At 39.8% G+C, this 13,802-nt stretch overlaps 2 protein-coding genes across 2 annotated transcripts; one reads left to right on the top strand and one right to left on the bottom strand.

Annotated features, from left to right (window-relative positions):
- Positions 1–1,229: 1,229 nt before the first annotated feature.
- Positions 1,230–4,410, bottom strand: LOC103698104 (protein ABCI7, chloroplastic). The gene is made up of 3 exons (XM_008780080.6): positions 3,431–4,410; positions 2,052–2,311; positions 1,230–1,662 (listed from the first exon to the last, which is right to left on the bottom strand). The coding sequence occupies exons 1-3, from the start codon at positions 4,325–4,327 to the stop codon at positions 1,359–1,361; spliced, it is 1,461 nt and encodes a 486-aa protein (XP_008778302.4). The 5' UTR covers positions 4,328–4,410; the 3' UTR covers positions 1,230–1,358.
- Positions 4,411–6,519: 2,109 nt separating this feature from the next.
- LOC103698114 (putative prolyl 4-hydroxylase 3) lies at positions 6,520–13,589 on the top strand. The gene is made up of 8 exons (XM_008780100.6): positions 6,520–7,034; positions 7,146–7,233; positions 7,966–8,063; positions 8,151–8,248; positions 10,140–10,269; positions 10,436–10,623; positions 10,859–10,947; positions 13,204–13,589. The coding sequence occupies exons 1-7, from the start codon at positions 6,805–6,807 to the stop codon at positions 10,930–10,932; spliced, it is 906 nt and encodes a 301-aa protein (XP_008778322.2). The 5' UTR covers positions 6,520–6,804; the 3' UTR covers positions 10,933–10,947; positions 13,204–13,589.
- Positions 13,590–13,802: the final 213 nt, after the last annotated feature.

Here is a 13,802-nt window from a genome sequence, read left to right as displayed (position 1 = left end):
TCAACTTTTTTTTCTTGAATAACCATGAAGAATTAGCAACGATCAGTGCCCTATCTAGATCAAATACAATTGTTAGGAATCTTGCATTGAGCATAGTCATGCAAGAATTATACAGTCCTGACACAACAATGAGCAATGGCATCTCACATTTTCAGATGTAACCACTGCAGTCATAACCAGAAACAATGAACAAAGCAAAAATAATGTCAGCAATATATCAAAAATCAAGTTCATATTCAAGGCTAACATCAGCAAAATGATATGATGGTAGATATGCACATGCAAGACTAGGTAGCATGTAATAAATAAAGATGAGAGAACTAGCAGTGCTTCCCTCTGATGGACTGCATTCTGATCAAGAGAGTATTAAATAAATATCAGCATAAATAAATATTTTTGAAGAAACTCTAATTAAGAGAATGTGAAATATGAGATTGTGAAGTATTTATACATAAGTGAGGTAGCTACACAAAGATCTCATCCACAAATAAGCCCTAAAAAGAAAGTCCTTTGAAAATTCTATAACTTCAACATCATGGAAAAAAATTATAAAATATGAATCTGCATCGAATCTTAACTTTTCTTGAACAAAATAAGGTATACAATTGTTTTTTTTTTTTTTTTGAAATAAATTTGTACCCGGACGTAATGGGATCAAACCATGATCCTCGAACGCACAAATGGCCATTGCTGTAGAGATCCCATCCTCACCTGATTATCACCAACAATTGCTTCTGGCATTTACTTTTATGGTAGAAAAAACAAATCAGGAATCATTCATACGCAGCGTATGTGGTATCCCTAGTCAAAATACAACATTGGATGGGCCAGATAAGAATAAAGTTGACCCAAACCAAGTGGGACCCCAGGACAACATAATCCGATAAGGAAGGTGCTAAAGCTGCACAGAATTTCCAGCTGAACACAGTGTTAATGTGGCAGGACATATTATAACATTTACTATAAAAAAACAACAAAAATCCCATCAACCCTTATGAACGGATCAACTGCCTGAATTGCTTCAATAGCCTCCTGCCATGTCAAACCGAAACTAAGCAGAGATTAGAGTGGCATGCAATAGGATTACTATCCGATGAAGGATGTACAAAGGTTAGGTATGAGTTCAACCTTGTCATTACCAAAACCTATGTCCCAAAGAAGAAACTAATGTTTTGTTGTAGAGAAAAATCTTGATATCATGTGGCAGATGTAATACAAACAGACCCATATTTGGACCAAGCACATCTTTTTCTATTAATCAAAACAAATGATCCATGATGCTTCATCGCATTATACAATAAAAAATTGGATTACAGGCAGGCAGGCGGATTAGCAGAATCGCTGGTTCGATATTTTATTCATTGATTTGTTAGTAACTCTTTAACTTGACTTGTTACACTTTTCCGAATGGGTGCAGATGGAATGCGAGCCACCACCTCGGCTCCAAAGGAGAAGACCAGAGCATCTCTTGCCGTTTGTAGATCCACACCCCTTGCCCGGAAATAGAAGAGTTGGTCTTCTTCAAGGTCACTGATAGCAGCTCCATGTGAACATTTGACATCATCAGCAATGATTTGTAGATTAGGTTTTACATTGGCAGTCGCTCGAGGTGCCAAGAGGAGGGTTCTTGTCAGCTGCCCAGCATCAGTTTGCTGTGCGAACCTGTAAAAATGCCAAAGTTAAGATCTGAAAATGAAGCTTCCAAGAATTAAACTTACATATTTGGGTAGGGAAGAAAAGATATGTTTCGTATAGTTGATGATGACCCCCTAACAAACATCTGGACATGGTGATAACAAATAAAAAATAAAACAAATAAGGAACTATAGGTTTCTCGGCCAAATAACATACAGGACAAATTTTCAAATAATTAATAAAGAGAATTCTCAAGGGTATATGAGATTTATTGTCATTTACAAGCTCGAATTCACATTTCAGACCTTCCTAAGCGGCATTTCTCATGAAATGGAATTCTTGAGAAACTCTCCAATTTCTAATTTCAAGGAAAGCTTCAATCGGGACATGAACAGATTCAGAAAGTAGTAAGGTACCTGTTGACCTTAATGTTTCCATCAAATACAGCCTGCCCTGAAGATTGGGATACAATGCACTTGTGAAGTTGCCGGGAATATCCTCTAGGATGATCCAGGACTAATCTGCTATGCAGATCTTGTGTCTGATTGCTTCGAGATACATGAAATGCTGACAGCTCTGTCACAGTGTCAGGGCCTAATTGCTGAATATGGAGATTATGCCTGCTTAGCCTTGCACCAGTACTTATCTCAATGAGCTCATAGGAACTAGATGCTTCCTGCAAATAACAATGCACAGTTAATCCTCGACAATTATGGTCTCCTCCTACAGAAATTTAAAGCTCTCCTTGTTTCTTTGATAAGCAGTAGGTGCATGTAACAACCTTAATCGCTATTTTCGTTCTTTCAATGGTCAAGTTTACTACTTTAACAGTCTAACCTATTAGTCATTACTTTCTAAGCCTACAAACACCAATCAAAGTTGTCGGAAGAATGAGGTTCACTTCACAGTCAGAGTTTATAATTTTACAGTAATCCATCGACCAAACATCAATAATTCACCATTTATTTCAGTCTATCAACATAAACTTCTCTGCCCTACATGTTGAAAATTTTAATGCCTACTGAATTTTTCACAAAATGACAGTTAACATATTTCCAATAAGAAAATCAGGATGTCATCGTCCATCGGCACAGAAGGATACTATTAGAATAGAATGACAAGATCAGATAATTTTCCCTTAAAAGGAATATTTGTGTAACTGAGAGCAAATAACTCATTTCAGCAAAAAGCCTTTATATAAAGCCCTAAATCCTTCTTTAGATAAACAGCTTTTGGATAATCGACATCTCTTTTCTCTCATGTGTAGGAAAGCATGGGCCACACCCAACCAAAAGAAAGAAATAAACAGAGAGAACACAATACAGAAAGTTAACCAGATCTAACAAATGACCAACCTCCCACATCTCCTCTGGATAATCAGCACAATCTTTAAACATGGTTCGCATAACTCAATTTCCTGCAGCAATCGACTCATGAAGGCTTCCATTAATCTAAGATAGGTCTCCAAATCAACAAAGCTATCTCACAATGCTATACCTTAGAATTTGCAGTTTTAGGCCTGTTAACTCGGTAACCTTTACTTAATATTGAGTCTTTTGCAACTTGCAATAGTAAACTCATGACTAAAGCTTGCAACTTGTAATAGGCTACCCACATCTGATATCAATATTGTTCCAGAGATTCCACGACTTCAATCCAAAGAAAGATAAATCTATAACTAAAGATTAAGAAATATAAACATATATCATTAGACTTAAAGATCACAAAGCACCGTCTTTCAGACATGAAACCATCTGAAGAATAAATTTAGGAATAATGGCACGCTCTTAGTCACCTGCTGAGTAAACGTCCACTTGATATGAGCGGCATCCATCGACTGCCTCTGCACATAAGAATGCGTCACCTTGGCGCCCTCCTCGATCACAATCTCCATCACGGAATTGGCCCAGTAGCACCTCTCCTCGCTCCCCCCGACTCCCAAGTGCTCCTCCACGATCCCAACCTCCGCCCCCTTCTCCGCCACAACCAAAGCCCTGGGGTTCGACAATCTCAACCGCTGCGATCCAATTTCATCCCCCTCAGAGTAACAGAATCGTATATGAATTGGCTCGTCAACGACCCGCGCTCCGGCCGGGATGAAGATCACGGCGATATCGGGGGCACCGACGCCGTTCAGGTCCCAGAACAAGTCCCGATCTTGGAATTCGTCAGCGGAGGCGATGGCGGCGAGGAGGCGGTCGTAGACGGGACCCGGGGGGAGGGCGGAGAGGCTGCCGACGAAGGCGCCGGCAGGGAGGGAGGAGAGGCGGGAGAGGGAGGTGGCAAAGTGGCCGTCGAGGAGGGAGATGAGATTGGGAGAAGGGGAATCGAGGGAGAAGGAGGGGAGAGCAGGGATGGGGGCGGGAAGGATAGAGGAGTTCTTGAGGAAGGAGGTGTCGGTGAAGCGAAAGGGCTCGTCTTTGGAGGAGGGCCAGGAGCGGGAGAGGAGGGACTGGGAGGAGGAGTCGCGGAGGCGTTGGAGGGGGAGAGATTGGATCGAGGGGGAGGAGGAGAGGGAGTCCTCGAGCTTCTCGGCGATCTCGAGGACGAAAGGGTCGGAAAGGGAGCAGCGAAGGGAGAGAGAGGCTCTGCGAGCGGTCAGCGTTAGGGCTTTGGGAGGAGGAAGGGGGAGAGGGGAGCGGAGGCGGCGGAGGGGAGGAGAGGGGGGAGACGACAAACAACAGTAAGACATGGCGGGTGGAGTTCAACGATAGTAGCTTGGGTTCTACGGTTGTTGGATCGGGGAATGATATAAATTATCGGCTGTCAATGAGTTGGGGGATTACAAAATCAAAGTAAGATACGCTAAATACATCAACGCACAGAATCCCTTTGCGCTAAACGGGGTTTGCTTCGCAGAATTAGGTCTGAAAGTGGGCCGGGCTATGCCTGTACCATACTCGGCCTAAATTTTTTTCAGGCCTCGAGTCAGATTTATGTCCAAAAATTTTTAAATTAATTTAAGCTCAAATCCGATTGAGCTCATCTGAATTACCTATTTGGACCAAAAAATGGTTCGATCCGAACCTGGTTGAAGTTTAATATTTTGTTATACTGCTTCACAAGAAAATAAATTAGTTAGAAATTAGACTCTCTCCTATAATACAAGTAAATGGTTTATTATACATTACTTTTAGCTAAATTTATTTTAATTTGTTCTTTACTTTGTTATTGTTTTTTTTAAATAATAACATACGAAAACAAATTGATTCAGACCTAATTCGGGCTTTATTTGGGGCCTTGTTTAGGCCCGAGTCGGACTACTGATATATCCGAGTCCGGTCCGAAAAATAAATGGGCTCTGCATTTGCTTTCTTTTTGAGTTATGTGCACTAATCCAAAAAATAATAATAGTAATCTTCTTCGATCTAAACCTATGGCGCATGAAAGCGAAGCACCATATATCTAAGGAAGAAGGGATGGATCTCTAATGATAAAACCTGCAACAAGTTGTATACCTCTAACACCAGCCCTATCGAAGTTGACCTTGAAGACACCAAGGGGGAGGTGGCAGCCATCGAACAAACACAATGGTTGATTGGCTTGAAAGTTGAGTAGATGGGTTACCCCAGGTTCTTGACTGTACCTGGAAAAGTTCTTGCTTATAAGTAGCTCCAATACCCAGCATGTAAAAATAAGATCCTACCAGCTAACTTCGAGTAGCAACCAAATTTTGAAACACACGATCATTACCACCAAAGTGGTAGCCTGGTACTAAGGGGGCGATAATTCCACCCGAGTTGTCCGGATTCGAAACGCGCAGGCGTCGATTAAATTAGGAGACCGGATGCCCTACATCCAGACGGCTTGTTGGTAGATATGCTTTCCTTCCATCTATACCGAGGTAGCGCTGGGGTGACGTACCCATACGTGAGGCGATGAGCCCAGTAGGGTGAGCCCACGGGTCGGGGAAGGCACGCATAACCTGCGACCTGTATTGAACATTCCCTGGTGGAAGGGGGGCCCAGTAGTGGGGCTGCTGCGTGGGTGGGCTGGTCCCTCCCCCTCCCTCCTATCGTTCTACCAAAAAAAAACACACGATCATTTCTTACTGTCCACGACCACCAAACACACACAGGAAACAAAGCTAGAAAACAAAGTTTGTGATTATAATAAAAAATTAAAAAGTAGAATCGATACCAAAGCACATCTTAGCCCCCATCCCTGAATTTTTTCAAGATTAATTTTGATAAGTCCATCTCCGACGGAGGTATGAAGGGAGGCGCCGGTTTTGTTATTAGGAACCCAGATGCCAAGATGGTGGCAGTAGGTGATTGTCAGCTATTCGACATCTCAGTGTTCGGTGCGAAGCTGAGGACTAGCTGGGCAAGCCTTTGACATGCCTAGTTTGAGTTACAAGCCAGCTTAGTCATCCTGGAGGGTCACTTGGCTATGGTTATCAGCTGAATTTATAAGGGTCCGAGAGGTGCCGGCGGTAACCATCCGTTGCTTCGAGACATCTAGGCAATGATGAGGGAAAGAGGGGTTTTTCAGGCCAAGCATATATTTCGTGAAGCCAATAGGCCTGTGGATTGGATGGCCGCCTATGTGGTCCGCTATGTGAATGGTACCTTGTGGGTTGGAGATGGAAAACTGTTTCAGATATTCCAAAATATTTTATTTTCTGGTTTTATTGGGTACATTTGTAGTATGAGTCATCCATATTAAAAAGAAGAAGAAGCAGCAGCAGCAGCAGCAGACCTTAAACCATCCTGAAAAAGAAAGAAAAAAAAATCAAACAAAGCCGGAAGCTCATGACTAGGCCATGGACCTCGTCTTCTATGCCCATGCTCAAAACTTAATTTTTCTCGTCATTTAATGGTTGGGAGTGATGATGTGGTGCAATCTTAGGTTTTAAAAGTGTACTCCAAGCCCTCGATGTACGGATAACCTACCAGGTCTTTAGCAGCGGGACCCACTTGAAATGAAATCCCAGCGCCATCGCCGCGGAGAAATTGCGACCTGCGGGAAGCTGCGACGCGGTCCGACGAAGACATTTTGGGCACCGATGGCACTGGCTTCATTTTTTCCCCAAACCTTGGCCGAAATCCCGATCCATCGGAACTCTCCTCTCTCCCTCTTGTTCTCTTAAAGGACGAAGAACGAACAAACAAAGGAGGCTTTTTTTTTTTTGGGTGCGTTCTCGTCGGAGCTCGCTCGGCCAAACCCATGGCGTTCTCGCGGCCGTCCTTAAATGCGAGAGGCGTGCGGCACCCCCGAATGTTCTCCAGCCGGCGGTCCTCGCCGTACACGTTCGCGCTGACGATTCTCCTGATTCTGTCGGTGGTCCTCCTCATGCTCCTCGCGCTCGGCATATTCTCCCTCCCTGTTCGCTCCGACAGCGCCCCCGAAGCCGCCGACATCCACCGCGTCAGATCCGTCTACAAGAAAACAATGACGTATGTCGGATGCTTTCCGGTGTTTTCACTTTCTTTTCTGTGGTTTTGTTTCGATCTGATTTTATGTGATGGGCGACGGATTTGGTGGTTGTTGCTTTAATTTCTTTGCAGGGATGGGAATGGGCTAGGGAATAGAGGGGCGCAATGGGCGGAGGTCATCTCGTGGGAACCCAGAGCGTCCGTCTTTCACAGTTTCTTGGTCAGTTTTCGCAAAAGCTCGTCTTTTTCCTGCTCTCGCCCCTCGATCTGTCTTTTTCTTATTATTTGACTTCGATTTGCTTAGATTTTTTATCATTTTAGGATTTCTTGAGATTATATGCTTGTAATTTTAAGAAAGATCTGATTTTTTTTTTACATCAAGCACTGCAGTCCATTAGAGATAACAGAGAGTTTTTGGAAGGTTGATAACTAATTCGTTTCACCATTCTCGCTTAATGCTTTAGATTTTTGACTGACTGGTTGGACTGAATTGTGAATCGATTTATGTCATTCTGAAACCCTAAGATGCTGCACGGATAGTGCCATAGGGATATGTATCGTGCTCAGCAACTTGACATGGCTATTCACGTTTCAAGATTTTGAAACATTGGAGCCCACTGTCCCATCTTGACACAATGTTTCATGAGTCCTTCATAGGGCTCAATGTATGTCAAGAACATGCACTGATTAGTTTCCTGATTCATCGCATAACCAGTTAGTTTTTAACTGTTGATTTTTTTCCCCTTATTGGTTTTCCTTGTTTTCTTCATATCCTTATGTCTGTGTCAATTTTAAAAGGCTTCTTATCTGTTGTCAGTGATGATATATTATCTAAATGTTACTTTGTAAATCTGATTACTGGTTCATGGTAATAGATCCCCTCTTTTGAGTGTCTCCTGCCTTATAGAATGCTAATAAATCGAAAGTATTGTTCTCGATATGCATTTGTCAGTCCAGGGAGGAGTGTGAGTACATAATTAATCTGGCAAAGCCTCATATGGAGAAGTCAACAGTTGTTGATAGCGCTACTGGCAAAAGTAAAGACAGCAGGTCTGTCGGTTTCGAATCTCTTTATATTCAGGAAGTTTTTAACCTAGTTGACAGTTCCTCAGCATTATATATTTACAAAATATTCAGGGTTCGGACAAGCTCAGGGACGTTCCTCCAACGAGGGCGAGACAAAATTATCCGAGCGATTGAAAAAAGGATAGCAGATTATACCTTTATACCTGTAGGTAAGTATGAGATTATTTCGGTTTTTAGTGGCTGATAAATTGATATCATGTTCTATTTCTTTTTTCTGACAAATGCTTCCTCACATTGTACATGGGACATGCACCATCTAATTTTATTAAGGTTTCATTATAAAGCGCATTATGATTTTTTTTTAGAAAAAGAACTGCAAAGTTCTCAAAATTTGAATGGGTGTGGATTTAATATGTTTTGGATTATGCATTAGTTTCTTCATGCTTTCTTTGTGTTTCTGTTATTGTAGTAGAAATAGTTCTGTGATGTGATGAAATAGAACTGAGTGAAAAGAAAAAAGATTAGAGAAATACCATAAAGGAGAGAGAATTAGATAGAAGACCCATATGACAGCAAGAACAGTTGTTGAAATATGTATACATGCCATGTTTATGGATGTGAAGGATAAGCAAAGTATTTCGGGTCTTTTTTCTGGTCCTATGCTGAAATCAGCTCTTATTTTAAGTCCCCAAGGGTCTAAAAGAGCTTGTTACCCTTTAATAACTGTTGGTTGTACGAGAAATAGGCAGCCATTTGAGAACAAGGGAGGTAACTTAGGAGGAATATAGCAACTGCTTGTATGAAAAACATATATTGCTTGATTTGTTCATATGAGCACGCTGCATCACTAAGAGAGGATATAAAAAAGGTGCTATGCTTTTTCATACTTTCTGTTAGGTGGTCCTATTAAAAGATTACCAGTCTTTCCATGCTAGTTGCTTGAGGAAGGGTTTATGGGTTACAACAATGAATCATTTAACTCACTTCTTGTGTAATTGGAATAGATAAATGGAATTCACAAGGAGTTGAAAAAGGTTATGGTGTTGATGTCTTAAAACTGAAGAATTTTTTGAAGTTAATGGCTGTAGACTCCAAATATATAAAAAAAATAGAGGGAAGCATAAAGTGGGAACAACAACATCAAGTTCTTAATAAATTGCAGTCATGTTCTGGATGGAAGTTGGAACCCTGTATGAATCCGCTGGGAGCTGTATATTCTGGACACTGACTATAAAAGCTAATTTCTTGTAAAGGTCTGCAATCTGCTGTTTGCTGTTACAATAATTTATGATCTAGAGACATGATGCAAACTTATAATCTCGTAAATGGGAAGAATAGGAATAATATTATAAGGACATCATTCATTGTGCAAACATTTCATATCAAACAAGATACTGGTTTAGAATTTTCTACAATTCGGGGAATTTTTTCTCTGTGTAAACAGAATAGCATTTTGTTAATTTTTTTAGGGTTTGAGACAATTTAAAATGGATTTTATGCATACATCAGGCAAGCGACTAAACATTATCTAGATACTATTTTATTTGGATTGAATATAATTCTGGTTCTGCTTTCCTATAGGAATCTTCATCTTCAACTTTTGTTCTGGTAGCTTATCTATGCACTGCACCATTTTCCTCATTCTAGGTGCCTTAAGCTAACTTTTTGATTCACAGAGCATGGAGAGGGGCTCCAAGTTCTACATTATGAGGTTGGACAGAAATATGAACCACACTTCGACTACTTTCTTGATGAATTCAAGGAATAATATTATAAGGACATCATTCATTGTGCAAACATTTCATATCAAACAAGATACTGGTTTGGAATTTTCTACAATTCGGGGATTTTTTTCTCTGTGTAAACAGAATAGCATTTTGTTAATTTTTTTAGGGTTTGAGACAATTTAAAATGGATTTTATGCATACATCAGGCAAGCGACTAAACATTATCTAGATACTATTTTATTTGGATTGAATATAATTCTGGTTCTGCTTTCCTATAGGAATCTTCATCTTCAACTTATGTTCTGGTAGCTTATCTATGCACTGCACCATTTTCCTCATTCTAGGTGCCTTAAGCTAACTTTTTGATTCACAGAGCATGGAGAGGGGCTCCAAGTTCTACATTATGAGGTTGGACAGAAATATGAACCACACTTCGACTACTTTCTTGATGAATTCAACACAAAGAATGGGGGTCAGCGTATGGCTACCTTACTAATGTATCTGTACGTATATTCATATCTCATATCCCTATATTTTCTTTTTTTTATATATAGAGAAATATATCTCTTCATATTTTTTCTTCAGTTACATTAAGCTGCTTCCACAGACACAACTCTGACTCTCTCTCTCTCTCTCTCTCTCTCTCTTCCCCCCTCCTGACATGTACAGTTCAGATGTTGAAGAAGGTGGTGAGACAGGGTTCCCTTCTGCAAAGGTCAATAGTAGTTCTTTACCATGGTTCAATGAGCTATCTGAGTGTGGAAAGAAAGGTCTTTCCGTTAAACCAAAGATGGGAGATGCCTTACTCTTTTGGAGCATGAAGCCTGATGCCACTCTAGACCCATTAAGTTTGCATGGTTAGTCATTATAATTGCGTAGCCCATAAAATCTTCTAGTTCGGGAGTGTATCTTTTAGTCCACAAAATATTCTACACAGCATGGTGTTTGATTTCTTGAATGCGCTGCTTTATCCTATAAAATTCATCTTATTGTCCGGAAGCTGCTGTTTCTGCCAAAAAAAAAAAAAAAAACTGTGAATTTATCCTATTCTTGAATATGGTATTTTGTTTTTCTTCTTTTCGCTTTTTGCAGGTGGATGCCCTTTGATTAAAGGGAACAAGTGGTCAGCTACGAAATGGATCCGTGTCCATGAGTATAAAGTTTAATTTATCACATTATAGGTATTTTCCCACTTTCAGCAGCTCGAATTTTAATTATTCATGGTTTGCTTGTAGAGGTGGTTCAGCTTCCTTGAGGACACCTTACTGACATGATATTTGACCAGCAAATTTGAGCAAGCATCCATTATCCAGATTGTCATAGTCAGAACTTTAATTTCTTTTACCATTCTCTGTCGTACTTTTCTACCTTGCTGATTTCAAAATTACAATTTGCAAGGGTGATGTATCTTACATAGACCTTTTGGGATGAATAATACTAGCTCTGACTTAATTCCTAGCTTGTAGAAGCAACTTAACAGTTTGCTTATGTATGCATGCTAATTAATAGTTATGGACAACTTTTTAGATACCCAATCAAGTCTTTCACCACATATTTTGCGCATGTTTACTTAGATCTTTTCCCACCTTGTTCCTTCCATACAAGTCTGAATCCCTTCACTATTGGGGCCTTCGTTCTGGTGTGTGTGGGGTGGGGTGGGGTGTAATCCCTTCACTATTGGGGCCTATGTTCTGGTGTGTATGTGGGGTGGGGGGGGGGGGGGGGCGCGGAGTCTGTTATTTATTGGCTCACCTTGGAGGTGCTTAACTACATAAATATGCATTTTATATTATATGTGTTTTAGAGAGTGTGAGAAAATTATCTACAAGGCTTAAAAGAGGCTGTTAGGTTTTATCTATTCATGTCAAGTAAAACTTTGCTTTATGTCATATGATATCAGGTTCCTTCCATTTGCTTTCCTTATTCTATAGTATATATAGATAGATTCAATAGTCAAAGGATGCATTTCATTGATGCCTTGTCTTTGTAGACTGGTGGATAGGGTATAAGAAAATGATGAGTATTTTCAGAAGTCTCACAGATAATAAAAATAATAACCATAGCAAACCATCCATTTGATGTTCTATTTGGTGTTGCTACATTTAAGTGATATAGCAGATGACCTACACAGTCAATATGTTATTTAACACTGCTACAGTGTCAGATGCATGCCCAACTTGATGACCTTATCACCTGTGATCTTTGTTACCAAGAAACTAACCTAGACAATAATCCAATAACAGATTCAAGGATATGTCTAGTTCTCCTAAATTTTAGGACAGAAATATGACTTAAGTGTATACTCCATCTGGTTGTATCCCAGCATTAATACAAAAAGATGAATAGATACTTCAATTTTTTATCTTGATTTATGCAAACATAGAAGTTCAGTTCTTGCAATTATTTGTGTAGGATGCCTTTATGTCCTAAGTGTATATAGTCCTAGAGAAGAAAGCATTCAAGATGAACTAACCAGATCAATGTCCAGGAATCAAGTTTCCGACCAATACATGGATCTTGTAGAAGTTTCTGGGAAACCGCAGCTTCTAGATTATGCAATTTGTTTCTATCACTCATCTAAGAGGAGCCAATTGTGCTAAACTAACGATCAACAGAATGCTTGATTAATAATCTTTGACTTGGTTGTCATGCAACCGAAAATTTTCAAGGTTTTTGTTTGCTGAGAAAGAGAAGAGAAATGGATAGTGATTTGCATTATATTGCAGCATTAAATGCTTGCGTCAGGGGGGGGGAGTGGATTGAAGTTGCAACGTACAAGCAGGAAAGACTTGAACTACGAGCAAAAAATTAGTGGCTTTATCGGTTGCCTAGAACATGATACATTTGATTACTTCAATGAAATATGAAGAAAGACTATCCCTCGTAATTCAAACCTTGTGGGTAAAATATGTATTGCCAATTTTGACATCTTCTACATGAAAGGGATCCTAATATGGTTGCCTGGACTAAGTTAGGTCATCATTTTTGTCCACATTATGTAATCTCAATGCACTCTGATTGCTATGTTATTGATTCCTTGAAGCTGTACTTTAGATTCTCGAAGTGCATGCCTTATTCTATATATTTCAAACTGAAGATCCTGAAGCAACCTATAAAAGATAATGACAAAAAGCAGTGCACAAAGGATATGCAAAAGTGGAGAATTTCTAAATCTGCTGCAAATAAAATGCACCCATGTGTTAAAGGAGTTGCCTTTTCTATGCTATTTAAAGAAGGCATGTGCGTAGAAAGGCAATGAGGGCAGTTAAAAAATAACTCAACATGACAGTTCACCATTTGAGGTGACAGAAATAAGTGATTCTTCAATCATTTTCTTTTGATCATTTTTGGGTGTGGAAGTGAATGAAGTATCCATTTGTAATATCTGGTACTTAGAATCATCACTTACTGTTTGGTATTTTATGATGTATTGCCAGGTTTGTCTGTCGGAGCATTTGGCGTTTCCACTGTATCTTTCAGCTGAAGTTCCCATCCATTTCATAGCCCGACTGCTCATACCTTTGCCCTCGCTCTGTACTTCATCTCTTCCTCCATATAGAATAAACATGGTTCTTTTCAACCTATGGTTAAGCTTGTGTTAGACTGTCATTAATTTATTGCTGATGTTTCAGTTGTAATCTTGTATATCTAGCCGTGGAAAGAACTGATTTGGGACTGAGAGGAACAGGGCGAATAGTCAAGAAGGCTGTTTTGGTTAAAAAAATGGATTTTGACTAATTTTATGCTGGATATTGTACTGTTTTATATTACAATGGCTGAATCCATTTGCTAGTGAACAAATGTTACAGTAGCATTTTTACTATTCCGGTTTGGTTATCCATCGTTTTTATTGCGTTATACTATGTTTATGAATAAAGCAATGCTTAAAGGCTTTATATAAATTAAGAACCTCTGACGGCTTGGAAACTTTTTGTGGTGGTGTTACTTGTGAATTGTGTTTTTAGGGAGACAGATCTTTAGTGTTTTCCAGGATTATAATATGCATGACTACTTAGCAAACTTAGGGAGAACTGGT

Source organism: Phoenix dactylifera, chromosome 10 (assembly GCF_051530095.1).
Source record: "Phoenix dactylifera cultivar Ajwa chromosome 10, Ajwa_hap1_PhDact_Kaust_v1.1, whole genome shotgun sequence".
NCBI lineage: Eukaryota > Viridiplantae > Streptophyta > Magnoliopsida > Arecales > Arecaceae > Phoenix > Phoenix dactylifera.
The sequence above is the reverse complement of the archived record's forward strand: the minus strand, read 5'-3'. Positions and strand labels throughout refer to the sequence as shown.

Excerpts from the sequence above, each read along its gene's own strand:
- LOC103698104 (XM_008780080.6), bottom strand. The coding sequence starts at position 4,327 with ATGTCTTACTGTTGTTTGTCGTCTCCCCCCTCTCCTCCCCTCCGCCGC. Across the intron at positions 2,312-3,430 it reads AGTGGACGTTTACTCAGCAG|GAAGCATCTAGTTCCTATGA; the intron begins GTGACTAAGAGC and ends TGTTATTTGCAG. Across the intron at positions 1,663-2,051 it reads GGAAACATTAAGGTCAACAG|GTTCGCACAGCAAACTGATG; the intron begins GTACCTTACTAC and ends GCATTTTTACAG.
- LOC103698114 (XM_008780100.6), top strand. The coding sequence starts at position 6,805 with ATGGCGTTCTCGCGGCCGTCCTTAAATGCGAGAGGCGTGCGGCACCCC. Across the intron at positions 7,035-7,145 it reads GTCTACAAGAAAACAATGAC|GGATGGGAATGGGCTAGGGA; the intron begins GTATGTCGGATG and ends ATTTCTTTGCAG. Across the intron at positions 10,270-10,435 it reads GCTACCTTACTAATGTATCT|TTCAGATGTTGAAGAAGGTG; the intron begins GTACGTATATTC and ends TGACATGTACAG.